Source organism: Ceratocystis lukuohia (genome assembly GCF_044167205.1).
Source record: "Ceratocystis lukuohia strain C4212 chromosome Unknown Supercontig3_pilon, whole genome shotgun sequence".
NCBI classification, from domain to species: Eukaryota; Fungi; Ascomycota; class Sordariomycetes; order Microascales; family Ceratocystidaceae; genus Ceratocystis; species Ceratocystis lukuohia.
Genome location: NW_027263522.1, coordinates 2,267,565 through 2,283,443, shown reverse-complemented (window position 1 = coordinate 2,283,443; position 15,879 = coordinate 2,267,565). Strand labels below are relative to the sequence as shown.

Below are 15,879 nucleotides of genomic sequence, written 5' to 3'. Positions count from 1 at the left end.
CACGCAAGCTGGACTGACTGTACAGCAAAGAAAGGCAGAAAGCAACCCACTCAGCCTACCGATTACCAGTGGAACAACAGGCAACAGCATGGCGGCTGAAAGAACCCCTTCCAATGCACAACAGCAAGACGTGGCTGATGCTGGGTCTGTGGCTTCCGGAGCCATTGCGCCTGTCGACGTGGCTCCAAAACAGATGCCTAAGGGCGTGGTGTTAGGCAAGGATGGCAAGCCGTAAGAATATCATACCAACATTCCAAGGAGAAACACGCCATGACTCGGTAGTGCAATGTGACGAGTCTCCACTAACATGTGTATCCAGTTGCCGCTCATGCACATCCTTTGCGTCGTGGGCCTCACAAACCAAATCATCGCTCAAAACTGCTGAAAAGCCCAATGCGGAAACCATTACCCCTTCCATCCCATCCGATTGCCCACCTGACGTTGAGGCTCTGGGACGCTCATCGTGGACGCTTCTACACTCTATGGCCGCCAGCTACCCCGAGCAGCCGTCACCAGGCGAGCAGAGTGACATGCTCTCATTTGTCAAGTTGTTTTCCAAGCTGTATCCCTGCTGGGTGTGTGCAGAAGATTTTCAAGCATACTTGGCCCGGGATGAGCCCCGAGTGAAAAGCCGTTCTGATTTTGGGCAGTGGCTGTGTGGAGCACACAACGAAGTCAACACAAAGCTTGGAAAGCCAGTGTTTGACTGTTCCAAGTGGGAGGAGCGATGGCGTACGGGTTGGAAGAATGGGCGATGCAACTGAGGTTGTCTGGCGCAGTAGGCCGTCCCCAGAGTCTGACTCGAGCAGTTTTTTCTCTGTTCATTGTATATTAGGGTTAGGGCCAACACGGGGGTTTTCAATGACCGTGATATAACGCGGCGCTTGAGCCACGGATGGCAGGATTTGTTGTATCATGCACAGGCTACTATGATCTCTCCACTCTTCTGCCCTTGCTTTTTATTACACCATTATCTATAGCATGTAAATTATATCTTTTGTTCTGGGTATACAGCCAGGAGTCCGTCAACTTGCGGCGTGTTGCCAGACGGGCGTATGACAGATGTCCTTTGCTTCTGTGTGCTTATCATTGTAAAAGCTAGAGGTAGGCCAGTCTAGCTGAAGTCTAGCTCGCCTTCGTTTTGCGGCCGCAAAGCCATGAGACTGACTGGAAGCTGTGTATATCTAGTCAGACATAGCGTTACATAGAATAAGGGAGGGGGAGAGGGGGAAGTAATACAAAAATGACAAAATGTAAGGGTGCCTTTGTCTCTCAGTAAGTTGGCCTGTCTCTCTCTCGGGACGAGACACCCACCCTGCCTGTTCTTTTTCACGGCAAGTTGCGAGTTTCTTGAGTTGAAAAGAAAAAAAAAAAAGCTCTGAACGTTTCAGAAACTCATAAAATCTCATGGATGGTCTCCTGAGCCACATCATACCATACGAACATCAACCATGAAGAAAAAAGCACGGCTCACAAACTAGAGAAATCGAGACTTCTAGAGACACCCTGCATTGAACTTATCGGGCCAATTCTCGACTGACTTCTCAAGTAAGTAGTCTGATGATTCCATCGGAAGTGGGGCATCTGCAAACATCATTCCATTGATTCTGGGGCTTGTCGGACCAAACGTCGCATATATCCTTGAAGGCTCAATTGCTAGTTTTATTCATGTTGGATTTTTTTTTGCCGCAATTCTTTTTGTCCAAGGGCTAGGCTTTAGAGGTTCCGGAGGCTCTACGTAACACTGGGCGAACGTATATATGCGGCGAAAAAAAAAAGATAAGGATTCAACACACCCTATTATAGGTCCTAAAACGTAACTTCCCGGGCGGGATGGGATACTCGAGTCCTAAGCCCTCAAACCCCCGAGGAACAGCCTTTGGCATGCACCTAACTCGTAGGCCTTACAGGCCTTGCAGGCTTTGCAGCTGCTTGGACGAGCTCGTTCTTACCTTCCATCCCTCCCTCTTCCTTCTGCAACTGCGATTGCGATTGCGGCTGCGATTGCAATTACTCTTTCGGGGTTCCTTGTTTATCTTAAGCCGAGCCATGAAGTATGTATTTGCGTATAAAGCTGTCTTATGTCCCGCCTCCTCACCGTGTTTAGAAAGAACCTCTTGTTCATCATCACTCACACAAACCCGCCCTCCTCTTCAATTCTTTTGAATTCCTTCTCTCTTCACTCTCATAACTTTTGTTGTAAGGACCTGCTTCTTTACACCTGATCCAATTTCTCACTATGGACGATCACACGTTTGAAAAGCCCGTCGTTTTGGCTGAGTACCTCTTTGAGAGACTTAAGCAGCTCGGCATCAAGTCCGTCCACGGTCTTCCTGGCGACTACAATCTGGTTGCCCTCGACTACCTGGTTGACAGTGGCCTCCAATGGGTTGGAAATGTCAACGAGCTGAACGCTGGTAAGCTATTGTCTTGCTCCCGTCTTGTCTGTTTTTTGTCTTTGCTTTGTCGGCTTCTCGGAAAACAAAACTCCTCCTGCTTCCCTCGATCCCTCGATCCATGCATTCACTTGCTATTGGTTGGGTTGACCGGCCCCGCTCTTGACACCCCCATCTGAGCAATTCCCCCAACCTGACTCTTTGCTAACTCGCTTATTCCTTTCCGTTTTTAGCTTACGCTGCTGATGGCTACGCTCGTGTCGCTGGTATTTCTGCCCTCGTCACTACTTTTGGTGTTGGCGAGCTTTCGGCCATCAATGGTCTTGCTGGTGCTTACTCGGAACACATCCCCATCGTCCACATCGTTGGATGCCCCTCAACCATTTCGCAGAGGTCTAACCAGCTTCTGCATCACACCCTTGGCAATGGAGATTTCAAGGTCTTCGAGAACATGAACTCCCGTGTTTCGTGCCATGTCGCCAACCTGACCGATGTTGTCACTGCTCCTGCTGAAATCGACCGCGCCCTGCGTCAATGTGTGCTGCTGTCTCGTCCCGTCTACATCATGCTGCCAACCGACCTCACGGAGAGAAAGGTTGATGGAGCTCGCCTTGATGTGCCCATTAGCACGGCTGAGCCTCCTAACGACCCTGACACCGAGAAGTACGTCGTAGATGTTTGCCTCAAGTACATCCACCGCGCCCACCGCCCCGTGATCTTGGTTGATGCTTGCGCCGTCCGCCACAATGTTATCCCCGAGGTGCAAGACCTATTGGAAAAGACCAAGTTCCCTGTCTTTGTCACCCCCATGGGCAAGTCGGCAGTCGATGAAACCCACAAGTCATATGGTGGTGTGTATGCTGGTGACGCTTCTAAGCCCCAGGTTAAGGAGCTTGTTGAGAATTCCGATCTCATTCTGTCTATTGGCTCGCTGAAGGTGAGGCTTTTCCCATGTAATCTTGAGTCCCAAGTGTTTTACTAATACCACTGATACTTTCCTAGAGCGACTTCAACACTGCTGGTTTCTCGTACCGCACTTCTCAGTTGCAGACTATCGACTTCCACAGCGACAGCATCGTTGTACGCTACTCTCAGTACCCTGGAATCAGAATGAAACACGTCCTGCGCAAGATTATCGATCAGATCGATGTTTTCAAGATTTCTGCTACTCCTCTTCCTCCTATTACCCCCAATGTGGAAGAAGCTGATGTTTCCTCCGATGACGAGATTACCCAGGCTTGGTTCTGGCCTCGCATTAGCGGCTTCCTGCGCGAGAACGATGTCGTCATCACTGAGACTGGAACTGCCAACTTTGGTATCTGGGACACTAGATTTCCGCGGGGTGTCAAGGCACTTTCACAAGTGCTTTGGGGTTCCATTGGTTGGGCTGGTGGTGCCATCCAGGGTGCAGCTTTGGCTGTCAAGGATAATAACATGCCCTCAAGACCAATCCTCTTTATTGGTGACGGCTCGATCCAGCTTACCGCTCAGGAGATAAGCACCTGCTTGAAACACAACCTCAAGCCCATTATGTAAGTAATCTGTTGGCTGCGATATCCCCTAGCCTGCTGAAATACTAATACATGCATAGTTTCGTTATCTGCAATGACGGTTACACTATTGAACGTCTCATCCACGGCGAGACCGCTACCTACAACGATATCAACACCTGGAAGTACAAGGACCTAGTTAAGGTCTTTGGTGGTACTGACGCCAACTCCAGAACATACCAGGTCAAAACTAGAGGCGAAGTCGAACTCCTGTTCGCCGATGAGCAGTTTGTGGCTGCTGATGTTCTGCAGTTTGTTGAGCTGTACATGCCCAAGATGGACGCTCCTCGTGCCTTGGTTAAGATTGCTGAGGTCAACGCCAAGAACAACTCAAGAATGGAGTAAACTTGAGATGTAATGTAAGGAAGGGCTCGTAGCCTCTCCGCCGGGCTTTTTGTTTTTTTTTGTCTTTTGACCTTGAGGATATTGGCATGTCAAGAGGCCATATTCTCAGATTTCCTTTTCTTTTTTGTCTGCCACTATGATTATATGTAACCACTGCCGCTCAATTTTATGTTTCTCTGATGATTTCCAGAGTATTGTATAATACAATAGAGAACTTCTATATGCCCTATAAGTCTAGCCAGTACCAACAAAAAATGACACAATCTTTCACACAATCGGAAAACGCTAGAAAGACACGCGCCTAGCTGGGTCTATTCATTTTACCACTGCAAGATGCTTTCAGCCACGGACTTCTCAAGATCCATCATAGCATAATCTCCCAGGATAATTACGGAAAACACTAATATATTCTCAGGATGGAGCTGGCTCTAGATGCTCACTGGCTACAGTCTAACCAGGAGCCAACTATATCCGCTCTCATGCCCTGGAAGACGATTCTGGGGGGCGATTTCATCCCTCGGTGCCGGGACTAGATATTTATCGACCTTACAAACAATAGGGATTGGTCGGCGTCGGAGCTAGAACCGCAAAAGGAAATGTTTCACTCTACGTATTCCAGACAATACCATTTAAAGTACCGTTAACGGCCGTAGTAAAACATCCCGTGCACTATCCTATTAGATAGTCTTGCAATTAGCTGCCGTGCGCTCTTGGGAGCTGGGAAAAACAAAGAGTCGTCAATTTCCAGATACTATTTTAGGTTGTTCTGCTTAGCTTTTGACAATGTCCTTGTGCACTTTGGCCAGAACTGAGTTTTGACTTGCAGGAGATTGCCGCCATACCCTTTGAATATGGGTTGACAATGCCATCTATATGGACTAGAGGGCATAGCCAATAGTTGGTAATATTCCATTTGATCACTCACCCAGGGAATACTCCCTGGTCATTGTATTAGAAAAAGCAATCTGAAAGGTAATGAAAAAAGTTGGCCTTGGTGATGTATATTACATAGGGCTTGACAGGCCTATTAGCCTTGGCCCTGTGTTTTGACTTGAGGATGCCGAAACACCTTGATCTAGGTGGGATTGATGGGCTGAAAACAAAGGTGAGATTGTCGTTCTGCTCGTAGTAGTCCTCGAAAGCGGCATTAGCATGGCTAGCTCCCAGGGCTGCCAGGAACTAACACCTAATGTGCACCCGTTCAATGAAACCCTGAATGCTTGTCGAAGTACCGCAGCCATCTCAGGGCCGTCTTACCAGATACACCTTGTTTTCTTGATCTGACCTAAACACACAATGACCATCTTAGGTAAGGTCATGTCTATCAGGGAAACGGCGTCATATTCATAGGTGCTGTATTCATCACGCATGCTACTTACAAGCCCAGACTAAGCTTACAATACATGAGGATCTTCACATAGGACTCTATGGTAATCATAGACACAAGGAATATAAGCCCTTAGCTCAAGGCATTAGTTGATGAAGCAGTTAATCCAGTGTACATTGGCAGGTCGTGCGCCATGCCCTGTTTCCCCAACAAGGGGCTGGCTATATTTTCCATGTCGACATGCCAGGGCGAGCATTCCTTGTGATCTGACTTAAGAATGTAGTGGGCTGTAGTTTCCTCCTTGGTGGGGTTCAAAAGCAGATATCTTTTCTTGATGTCGGTTCTCGGGGTGTGACCCTTGATTCTGGTGTAGAGGGTGGATAATGGAACACTGTAGAATGAAGCAGTGGGTTAGATACTTAACTCTCTAAGCGTTCGAACGACGTTGATCGTGATATGGCCCAGACTCAAATCTGAAGGAGGGGGTATTGTGATAGAAAAATGCGTCTTCAACTTTAGCAGTAGTGAGGGAAAAGCATTCAACTCTGGCCAAATGGCGAACTACATAAGTGCAAACTAATCAGTTGGTTAGTGGCGAGTCTCAGTGTGATTTATTGTTAGCACTAGTTTCTCCTGGAGAGCATAGCTTACTCGCATCTATTAAGCCGCCGCTATTGGCTCATGAACCATAGTATGGAATATCCTCGATACGGTGTCAAATCGCTTTTTAAAGGCATAGTGAAAGCCCTACAACAAACAACAGCTTGTAGATATAATTGACCATATTGTAACTTGAATGAACGCTTGGCCAATGATATAACACTATCAGGTCTAGTTCAGCCAATCAACGTATAGTCACAGACCCACATCACAGCTTCCAAGTTGCTCTTTAATCCAGCCTCAGTCCTGCTGCTCCATTCAAGACTCCAACCTTGAGCCTACTAGCAGGTACTAAGTATTTGCGGAATGCTAGGAGCCCTCGGAATAGTAGTGCTATAGGTGAAGTTATCATGCTTGGCAGGAACTTTGAATGCTATTATGTGGATGTAGAGAGTATGCTCACACAGCATATCCTAAGGAAAGACCTCTTCATGTATCTCCCTTTTAGCCTTGTCGGCCTTCGTCAATCTCAAGGGCCTGATTTGTCTAGAACATACAGCAGGAGACTGGCTATGAAGGTCAGGTTAGTAGTTACCCAAAATTCATGGGGTTTGGATAGTTCACCACCGTAGATCTAGTTGTGCTCATAGATCAAGGGAGACAGATCACCACCAGCATACTGACAGAAAGTTAGAGCTTGGGAATTTTCAGTAGTAACGGATCATTCTACGTAGATAGGGCATAGTTAAAAGCATTTTGCCAAAATTCAAATCACCAAGTATCACTTACGATTAGCCGGGAGACTCATATGGAGGAAATTTTCGAGGGACCAGATCATAACGTTCCGAGACAAGCATCTAGCAAAATATCAGCAGTAACTAACTATTATGTATTAAGATGTGTAGTCTCAAATAAAGAAAAGGCAGATGCTGGGAAAAAGATCTTGTTGGTAGGCTAAGAATTAGTCTAAAGGGTCAATAAAATGCCATAGAACCTGCCCAATGTACCGCTGTGCTACTAGAGGGGCCAAGCCGCTCACTCCGATACACTCATTACATGGGGAATCTGCTTCACTACACCTTCCAAAACTCGGGGCTATTAGTTATAGTAATACTACGCGACTATTACATTCTAAGCCTACTTTAACCACATTAGGCAGGGAAGCCGAGGTGCTATACGGCACAAACAACAAACACACTGTTTGATATATATTACGCACGACAGCCACAACTAGAAAAGATACTTCCGCCTAGATAAGTACCCCTTACATAGAGCAGCTATATATCGCAAGGACCTTTTTATCAGGCAATAAACCGCCCTAGACAGCATCACGGGTATATGTTTATAGTATCAGAAACTCTCTCGAAAAATAGAATGGGAGACTCATAGCCAGCTCCAAACATACTCAATTCCGATAGCCCCTGGGTTTCTCAAGGAAATGAAAAACGCCGGGCAGTAATACAAAGCGTAGACTGTTGGCTCGGTGTAGTATCTAACCCGTTGTGGGCTACCCAGTACTAAAAGAGCTATAACCAGTCACCTCGCCGGCTCTATGCTGGCACTTTGGAATATTAGAACTTGCATTTGCTGCCTGATACCGCATACAACTTTACTCGGGTGGATAAGCTACAAACCATTATTCACCCATCTCATCTATAGCCATTGCCATGCTTTAAGGCTTGTTCAGCGGCTCTTCTTAGATTAGACATTCGAGACATAACAGTGTAGAATACGACCTCTTAACTTCTTGACGTTTGTCACTGTTTTTCTATGCCACCTCCAAATCCGCGGCCGGCGTAAACGGGGGGACTTTTTGTTTGGGCAGGCTCCATCAAGCTATGAGCCATGCAGTGCTATCCTCCACTTCACTATACCATAGACTGCTGTCTTGCTCGCATGAGTGTTGTCGCCAAACGCTTTAGAATCAGACTCACTGTTGAATCTCTAGCATGCTCAAAACTCTATCCTGCGTTCCTACCAATCAATCTTTCATAGTATGTCAAGGACCTTGATATCAGCACCTCAAAGTGGTCGGGCATAGATAATTCGTTATAGTACTTGTAACACTAAGCTGACCAAGACCCCGATGAATCGTCTGACAAGTCAAAGGTATCCATGGGCTGCGTAAGGGCTATATCAAGAAATCCGCCGTAAGTCTATTAAAAGTTTGAGCAGCTATCAAGTTTATCGCTTAATGAAGTAGCTAAATTGTGAGCAACTCAAGCAAAGTAGAAATCATGATTTCTAGTTAAGCGCTATAGGACTATGCACTACACACACAGGATGACCTCAAAGAAATGATTGATCCCAGGCTCTTTGAATTGTATAACCCTAGAGCCATAACCCTTATGGTAAAGACACGTGACTCAAATATGGCATGGGGAAATTTGCACAACCTCTGATCGCGGAGGGTGCTCACGAATGGCTTATCTTACTACGTATTGAACACAAGTTTTTCCTGTCAACTTCAGACACCAACTGCGCTTCAAAAGCGTTTCGCTTACTTGCCCATCTAGATCAGGCCATCAAGGACTCGGGTTTGAGTATCTGACCATGACTGACAACAAGAGAAAAGAAGGTCCTGGTGGGGGACAGCGTGGAGGTCAGAACAAAAAGAATAAGGTACAGACACATTGAAAAATCACGGACAGACTAGCTTAGGGTGTTTGAATCATCGGTGGAACCATCTTTACTTCGGTGGCCCTCTCAATGCGCCCACTAAATTCCTAAATTCACCACTTGGCTACATGCTAACAAACTCTCGTCTAGGGATCCCATCAAGGAAGATGGCAGACGCCTCACCAAAAGAACAAGATGGCTAATCTTGCTGCTATGGGCAACAAAGTCGATGCTGGTGATGTCGGAATTTGGGTGACCTGCCAGCGCAAGCTAGAAAAGAAGGCCATGAACGAGATGATTTCCATTTGTGACGAGCTCTGTGAAAAGCTCTATGGCATCATCCCACCCACAGAGGAAGAGAAAGAAAGGCACTTTAGCAACAAGCCTACCCAAGACGCCGATAAGGATAGCGAGGATGAGGATGAGGATATCGAGGCTTCTATAAAAAAGGAATTAGAGGGTATGAAACCTGCACGTGGTGCTGCTGGTGCTGTGAAAAAAAAGCCTCTACGGACGGCTTTCTTGCCAATCAACCTAGGCTGCGAGTCGGTCTTCTTTATCCGCACACACGCCCCCGTTGATCCGGTGCAGCTAGCATTGGCTATATGCGAAGACGCACGTACTTGCCAACGCCCGCGGGAACGCAAATCTCGCTATATCAACCGACTGACGCCAGTCTCTGGTACTTCCAAGGCAACGGAAACGGCGGTGGTCAGTCTCTCTAGAGACATTCTTGGATCGGTTTTCAAGCTCCGTGCCAACGAAGGGACCCAACAAGAGACACCCGCTCCGGAGTCCCAGGAGCCCCAGGAGGGCACTGAAGCTACGGAGACTATCGCTTCCTCTACTGAGAGCGCTGAGTCTAGCAATCCGACTACGGACAAGACCGCAGCCAAAGAGGAGATACCTGCATACACGGTAAGCCCGATCTCGTCCTACCTTTTCAGACAACTCATGGTTTATCTCTCTGTTTGCCTGTCTGCTTGTTTTATGGGCTAGCCAGTCGCTCGATTATTGTTTGCTTGCTTTTTTTGTTTATCAACTCTGAGATCTTTGTGCTCTCCCCCTACTGACAAATCGCTAATTGTAGTATGCCATCCGTACGTCCAAACGCAACCACAACAGCTTGTCGACCGACACAGTAGTAAAGAGTGTTGCGGGCCAAGTGAGCCTGCCACACAAGGTCAATCTGACGAGCCCTGACAAGATGGTGCTGATTGAGCTTTTCAGGGTAGGTTCGCCGATTTTTCTTCTTCAAAAACCCTCCCATGTTGTGAGGCCTACTACTAACTTCTTTTAGAACATTGCCGGTATCTCTGTTGTGGAAGGCGCTGATTTCGAGAGACTCAGAAAGTTTAACCTCGACTCTATCTACAAACTGGCCTTAGATGAAGCTGCAGCATCGAGAAAACCAGCAGATCCAGGGTCTGTAGACGCTTCTACTCCCACACCAACGGAACAGGAGGGAGCGGATGCCATGGTTTCTGGAGGCGTATAGTCAGGAAACCAGGCTCAGAATGCCGCCGCCACAGCGCAGGCGGCCGTCTCTTGTAAAGCTAGAAGTGCAGCCCAAGACTGTCCAAAAGTGACAAGGAGAAAGAAGAATTCTATTTTAGATTGAGATGAGGGCTTGCATGAAGCCCAAGACTATTGGCCCATCAACGATAATAGGCTGCGGCTAAGTGTGACCTTTCACTTTTTCCTACGGGATGGCACATAGGGCTGTGTTGTAAGTCTCGCTCCTCCTGCAGCGGACTTAAAGATTCATAGCAAAGTACGGCGTTACAGACTCTGCAAATTCAACTACCCGAGTCATTTGTTGCTCGTCCATTTCTTTTCCCTTCATGACTCAGTCGCTATGGTCTGCCTTTTTCTCATTCTCAGGTCACTTTTGCCTCTCTGTTGGCCGATGGTGAAACAAGATGTTGAGGCTTGGCTTCCATAGCCTTGTGCTGTTTTATTACCTCATTTTGTGCTTCCTGTGCGTAGGCTTTCCTGAGGAATGATAACACGACGCCATCCTGAATCGATGAGGCAGACTTGACCTTCCCATTTATGACACTGATGTATCTTTATGAAGGCACAAATATTTACACCCCCTTTTCCATGTCACATAACTGCATTTACCAGCGTATCGATAGTATTACACCTTCCTACACAGGGCATCTCGTTGGACGTGCTGTCTGAAACTGTTCAACAGGGAAACGTCACTTTCTAGCCTCGTGCGCCGCTTTGTTGTCACGCTACAAGGGAGGAAGCCTCACAAAGCCGAGGTTGATCCCTTTCTATGGCTACTCTTAGGGGTGAGGAGTGAGGCTGTTCTCGCTAGGCTATTTATTGTGTTTGCATACCCGCTATTAGTCCAATTATTGATTGTGACTGCAACGCTTCGGCATTGGATTCTCTTGTTGGCATTTCGCCTATGTTAGGGTTGATGATCCTGGTTTCCTCAGGTATGGGACGATATTTGTCACAGAGAGATATTCAATGTGACGACCTTTTTTCATGTCCCTTTTTTTCCTTTTTTTATATATCACCGTACCGTGACGTAATAGCATGGGCTAGCAAAAAAGACAAACGGGAAAAGCTAATTAACCACTAAAAAGCCTATCTAACGATGTGCCAAGGAAGCGATCTAATGAAGCTGGCGTGCAACTACCCACCCATCCACTCGTATTTAGCCAGTTATCTGCCAAAGAAAGCTGTGAGCTGACAAGGCAATACATACATGTGATGTACATACCAACGAAATGACTTTTCTGCTTCAGCAAGGTGCCAATATCAGACGAATGAGCGTGACTTGAAAAGACATTCTCTTGTGGTATGTCATGATGTATAGCCGGTGCAACTTGTACGATAGCGATCAATACCATAAAAATCAATAGCCCGAAGGAGAAACCCCCGAAAAAAAAAGAGCAAGACTTTTGGTACAAAACAAGACGTTCTCGCGGTTCGGCAGGTTAACTCTGGTTGGAATGGAGGCTTATTTCTGTGCTCAATGCGGCGCCAACAAACACAATATACTAGGCGATTCAGGTGCTTGGAGACGATGAACAAAAGCCCTCCCTGTTGCCGGGGCGTGAAATGGAATAACCGTCAACAGGCGAGATAGGCTAGTAATAAAGCTGTTGATAGTGCTCATTTCTCACATATTGTCGCTGAATACTCTCTATGTGTACACGGGGGTACGCTTTAAACTGGGAACCCATGAAGTTGTTGGGTGCATAGGGGGGGGGGGAGCAAAGATTGGAATGAAAGCAAGGAGAACCGGGTCGGTTATCCAGTCGATCTCCGAGCGACCTGCTACTAATCTTGAGGGCGGGGATTTTTAACCCGTAGTCCAACAAGGTGGGGGATAGGAGCGTACGGAGTTGGGAATGCATAAAAGCCCAAGGAGACAAACGAAGCCTAAGCAAACAACATGTCTTTGCTGGAAATAATGCCTAAATTTTATTACTAGTCCAACCAAGTAAGTGCAGGGAGCGCGACTTAGCGTCGTTTCCTGAGGAGTCCCTGTGGGGGGTCCCTGTGATATCCCTTTTGTTCTCTCATACAATTATATCCTCAGAAAAAAGCTGCTGGAAAACAAAAGAAAAATAATTGTCTTAATCGTGGAACTTTACGAAGGTCTAGACTCAACTCCAAACAGGTCTAGAGCTACGTTCCCAGTCCTAGAGCCGAGGAACAAAAAAAAGAAAAAAAAAAGGAAAGAGAAAAAAAAAGGGTAAGAGCAACACAAAGTCCCGATTGGTCCAAATACAGCACAGAGCTTATATCAGACGAAAGAGGCATATTCGAAGAAGGAACTTTTCCTCATAGCGAGATATTCTAGGGGGCACCAAGAATGGAGACCGCGGAATTAAACCCATGAATGCGGAAAGGAAACTAATAATAGAGCTAGTCCTGTTTTGGTAATTTCCTGCTTTCCTGTTTTTCGCCGTCAAGACCCACAATGAACATCTTTGTAAGAATAAACCGGGCTGAGCTCAGATGGGCTGTACTGTGCTAGTTTGGATTGGAATATTCTAGTAGATTGGATTGAGGAAGCCAAAGTTTCCCTTTCTTTTGTGTTGTGCTAGGTGGGTGCCATGTCCGGGTCTTCTTATTCTGTTTCCTTAGGCCTCCCCTTTTCAACTGGGGCGTGGGCGATGCGCTGTACTAGTCTCGGCTGAGCACATGATAAGTCTATGCTCACAAACGAAGCAAGACCTGAAAAAAAGGGAGCGCTGTTTAAAGTATATAGAAGACGTTTTGCATACACAGCAGAGTCCCATCTCACTAGGCTGCGGTGTCCGTACTTTTGATGCAGTATGACTCTAGGAAAGCACAGTATACCGCGTAATGCATATACACCGAGATGAGCGCTTGCGTCTTTTGTCTCTCCCTTTGATGCCAGCTTGCAGCCAGAATCTCAATGTGCGGTTCAGTGCAGAGGTTGGGTGGTGGTGCGTTGGTGTTACAAGGGATCCACAAAATGAGCTCCAGCTTCCTACCCGGTATGGTGCAGGTTTGACACCAGATATTTGCCCAAGGCAGTAGTGAGTGGGCTCAGTTCGCTTGCTATAGCCAATAGAAATCGGGATGGAGCGAGAAGGACCCACTACTTTACTCCTTTGATCTTCCGTCTTTTAGTCAATGCATCAACCCATACTGATATTGGAATTTGAGGAGGAATGAAGCCGTTGATGAAGGGTGCTGTGTTTTTTCATTGTCTGGAGGAGAAGAGGGGAGGTGGTGCTGCTTGCTGATTGGCAAAGCATGCGGTATTTACGAGAGAAGCCTGTGCTCTCAAAATGCGTTGATTGTATGTATGAGCGTTTACGATTATGACAAGGGCCTCTGTGTGGTGTTTTGGAGGCACAAGGAGATCATGTGACTCCATACGATATGGGCGGAAAGACGCAGCCACTAGAGGGATTGGCCTGTATTGAAGGGGAGCCCTGCTGTTAGGCGTGATGATATATTCGGGGTGGCCTTCCATAGGCGCAGTGATTCCGCAGGGGGAAATGACAAATTGCAGAGACATGGCCAGCAGTCCTGCTGCCCTAAGTCCTTGTTTCATAGATATTCCAGGATTTTTGTTTGATGAAATTCCAATCCTGTCGCTTGTTTATACCTTTTGTGAGTAGCTTCTAGGGATGCTATGCTGGCTGTCCGTTCAGCCTTATCTCTGTCAAAAGCACTGGACAAAAAAAAAAAAAAAAAGGCACAGCTGAGAAAGGGAGAGAGAGTCTGCAAGACAGACAAGCAACAGGGCTTTGCTGGCAGAAAAAAGGAAGCCAGCCAGGCGAGCAAATATGGCCGAGCCTGGAAAAAACACAAGGTCTTGGTTCAATAGAGGCAGCTAGATTCCGCCACAACCTTACATTGATGTTTCAGTAGCACCATCATCCATAGTGCAAATTGTTTCCTTAAATGACCTAGAGCTTTCTAGCTCTTCCTTCCTCGCTTGTGGGAAAGGTAGATGACGGAGCCTAGCCTTTAGCTCACACGCTAAGAAGACATTTAATGAAAGAGACAAGAGACTCCCTGCCGGGCTGAAGTCCACTAGACATGGGTCAATGGCAAACGCGGACGCGGCAGTTTCTATGGGCATAGTGAAAATGAGAAGACTGAGCTGCAGGGTTGATTGGATATAGTAGCAGAAGAAGCAGAAGACAAGCAAGCGAGGGGGGGAAGGGGGAAGGAGCTAGAAGCAGACGGAACTCTGTGGCTTGGCAGTATTTTCTTCAGTGCTCTATGTGTCCCATGCTGTGCTGGTGTTTACCAGCCCTTCCCGTCGGTTTCTCCATTCGGCAGTTGGCCTGAGTGCAAAGTGTGCGTGCTACTTTGCGTGCCACTGTGCGTTCGTCTTTTACCAAGTGTTAACTAGACTGTATAGACAGACATATCGTCACAATACCGCCAAATCGGCCCCACCGCCTGCACAGGTGTTTTCCCCATCCTACCATCATACTTTGGTATTGCCTCCTCGGCCCTTACGACAGGTCTTTCGGTGATATGCACATACACGCATTTTGACCCCGCTTGTGAAAAGTCCGCTCAATTGTAAGAAGTCCGCCACCGCTTGCTCCCTAGCCTAGCGGCCTGCTACATTGTATCGTCAACGTTTTAGTCTCTCTCCCACCCCAGCCTTCACTAGGACATCTTGCCATTCTTCTAGTACAATCACATTCTACGGCCCTGCTACCAAGGGGTGCCATACGTCTTGCTGTGTTTTGCCTCGCCAAGAAAGACCGGCTAGACGCTGCACAGCACTCCCGTCAGTTTAATTGTCCAAACTTAAAAGGACAGCCCAAGCACAGCCTAGGCTTGTAAGGACAGCACAGTCCAACCCGCTATACTATAACATAACTGCCGCTTCTGCGGCGGCACTTGTACTGCCATCCGTTCCGATTACTCAGGGCTGGACTTGCAATTTGTACTCGACGTAGCTTGGCTGTGTTTCTCCGCCTGAGGGAGTGGCCAAGCAGCCGGCGCCTAAGTTGCTTTCCTCTTGTGCGTCTTGTATCATCCCCGAGTCTTTCTTCATGACTAGATTGCTGCCTGGGTCTCTGCTGAAACTGCAGTTCCTATATTTCTGCTATGCTTTGTTGTGACTGAAGAAATAATCAAAAAGATAAGGGGAAACAAAAAACGCACTAGTCCATTGACGAACTGGGCATGTATGTAGCCCATTAGTCAACCAACTGTCTCTTTCCTTCTTGTTGCATTTCTCCCTAGGCAAGACAACAATAACATCATCTCCAAATGCCCGCAGATAAATTACTTTGGATACACAAACTCCCAGCCCGCCTGCCCACCGCCTGCCCACCGCCTGCCCTGCCCTCCCTAGTCCATCTTCCTTTTTTTTCACCGTTTACGTGAGATAGAGTCCTGAATCATTGCCTCTAGAGGGTGCCTAACCGGCAGCTACGCATTGATCTCCGTGCGCTCCATCTCGCCTCCAAGTTGCCTGATTACAGTGTGCCATCTCCTTCTTTTGTTTGTCTACTACGCCCCTACCTGCCTCCACCTCTCCTCCTCTGTTTCCACTTCTTCC

General features: G+C 47.2%; 3 protein-coding genes across 3 annotated transcripts; all 3 read left to right on the top strand.

Moving 5' to 3' along the window:
- Positions 1-88: 88 nt before the first annotated feature.
- On the top strand, positions 89-764 carry HOO65_030581 (FAD-linked sulfhydryl oxidase ALR; the record flags this gene model as incomplete). Its single annotated transcript, XM_071002395.1, has 2 exons — positions 89-231; positions 320-764. The coding sequence occupies 2 exons, from the start codon at positions 89-91 to the stop codon at positions 762-764; spliced, it is 588 nt and encodes a 195-aa protein (XP_070860260.1).
- A 1,475-nt stretch (positions 765-2,239) lies between these two features.
- Positions 2,240-4,291, top strand: HOO65_030580 (Pyruvate decarboxylase; the record flags this gene model as incomplete). Its single annotated transcript, XM_071002004.1, has 4 exons — positions 2,240-2,417; positions 2,630-3,333; positions 3,399-3,928; positions 3,988-4,291. The coding sequence occupies 4 exons, from the start codon at positions 2,240-2,242 to the stop codon at positions 4,289-4,291; spliced, it is 1,716 nt and encodes a 571-aa protein (XP_070860259.1).
- A 4,480-nt stretch (positions 4,292-8,771) lies between these two features.
- Positions 8,772-10,335, top strand: HOO65_030579 (THUMP domain-containing protein; the record flags this gene model as incomplete). Its single annotated transcript, XM_071002138.1, has 4 exons — positions 8,772-8,840; positions 8,988-9,755; positions 9,928-10,068; positions 10,138-10,335. The coding sequence occupies 4 exons, from the start codon at positions 8,772-8,774 to the stop codon at positions 10,333-10,335; spliced, it is 1,176 nt and encodes a 391-aa protein (XP_070860258.1).
- Between the last annotated feature and the right edge of the window lie 5,544 nt (positions 10,336-15,879).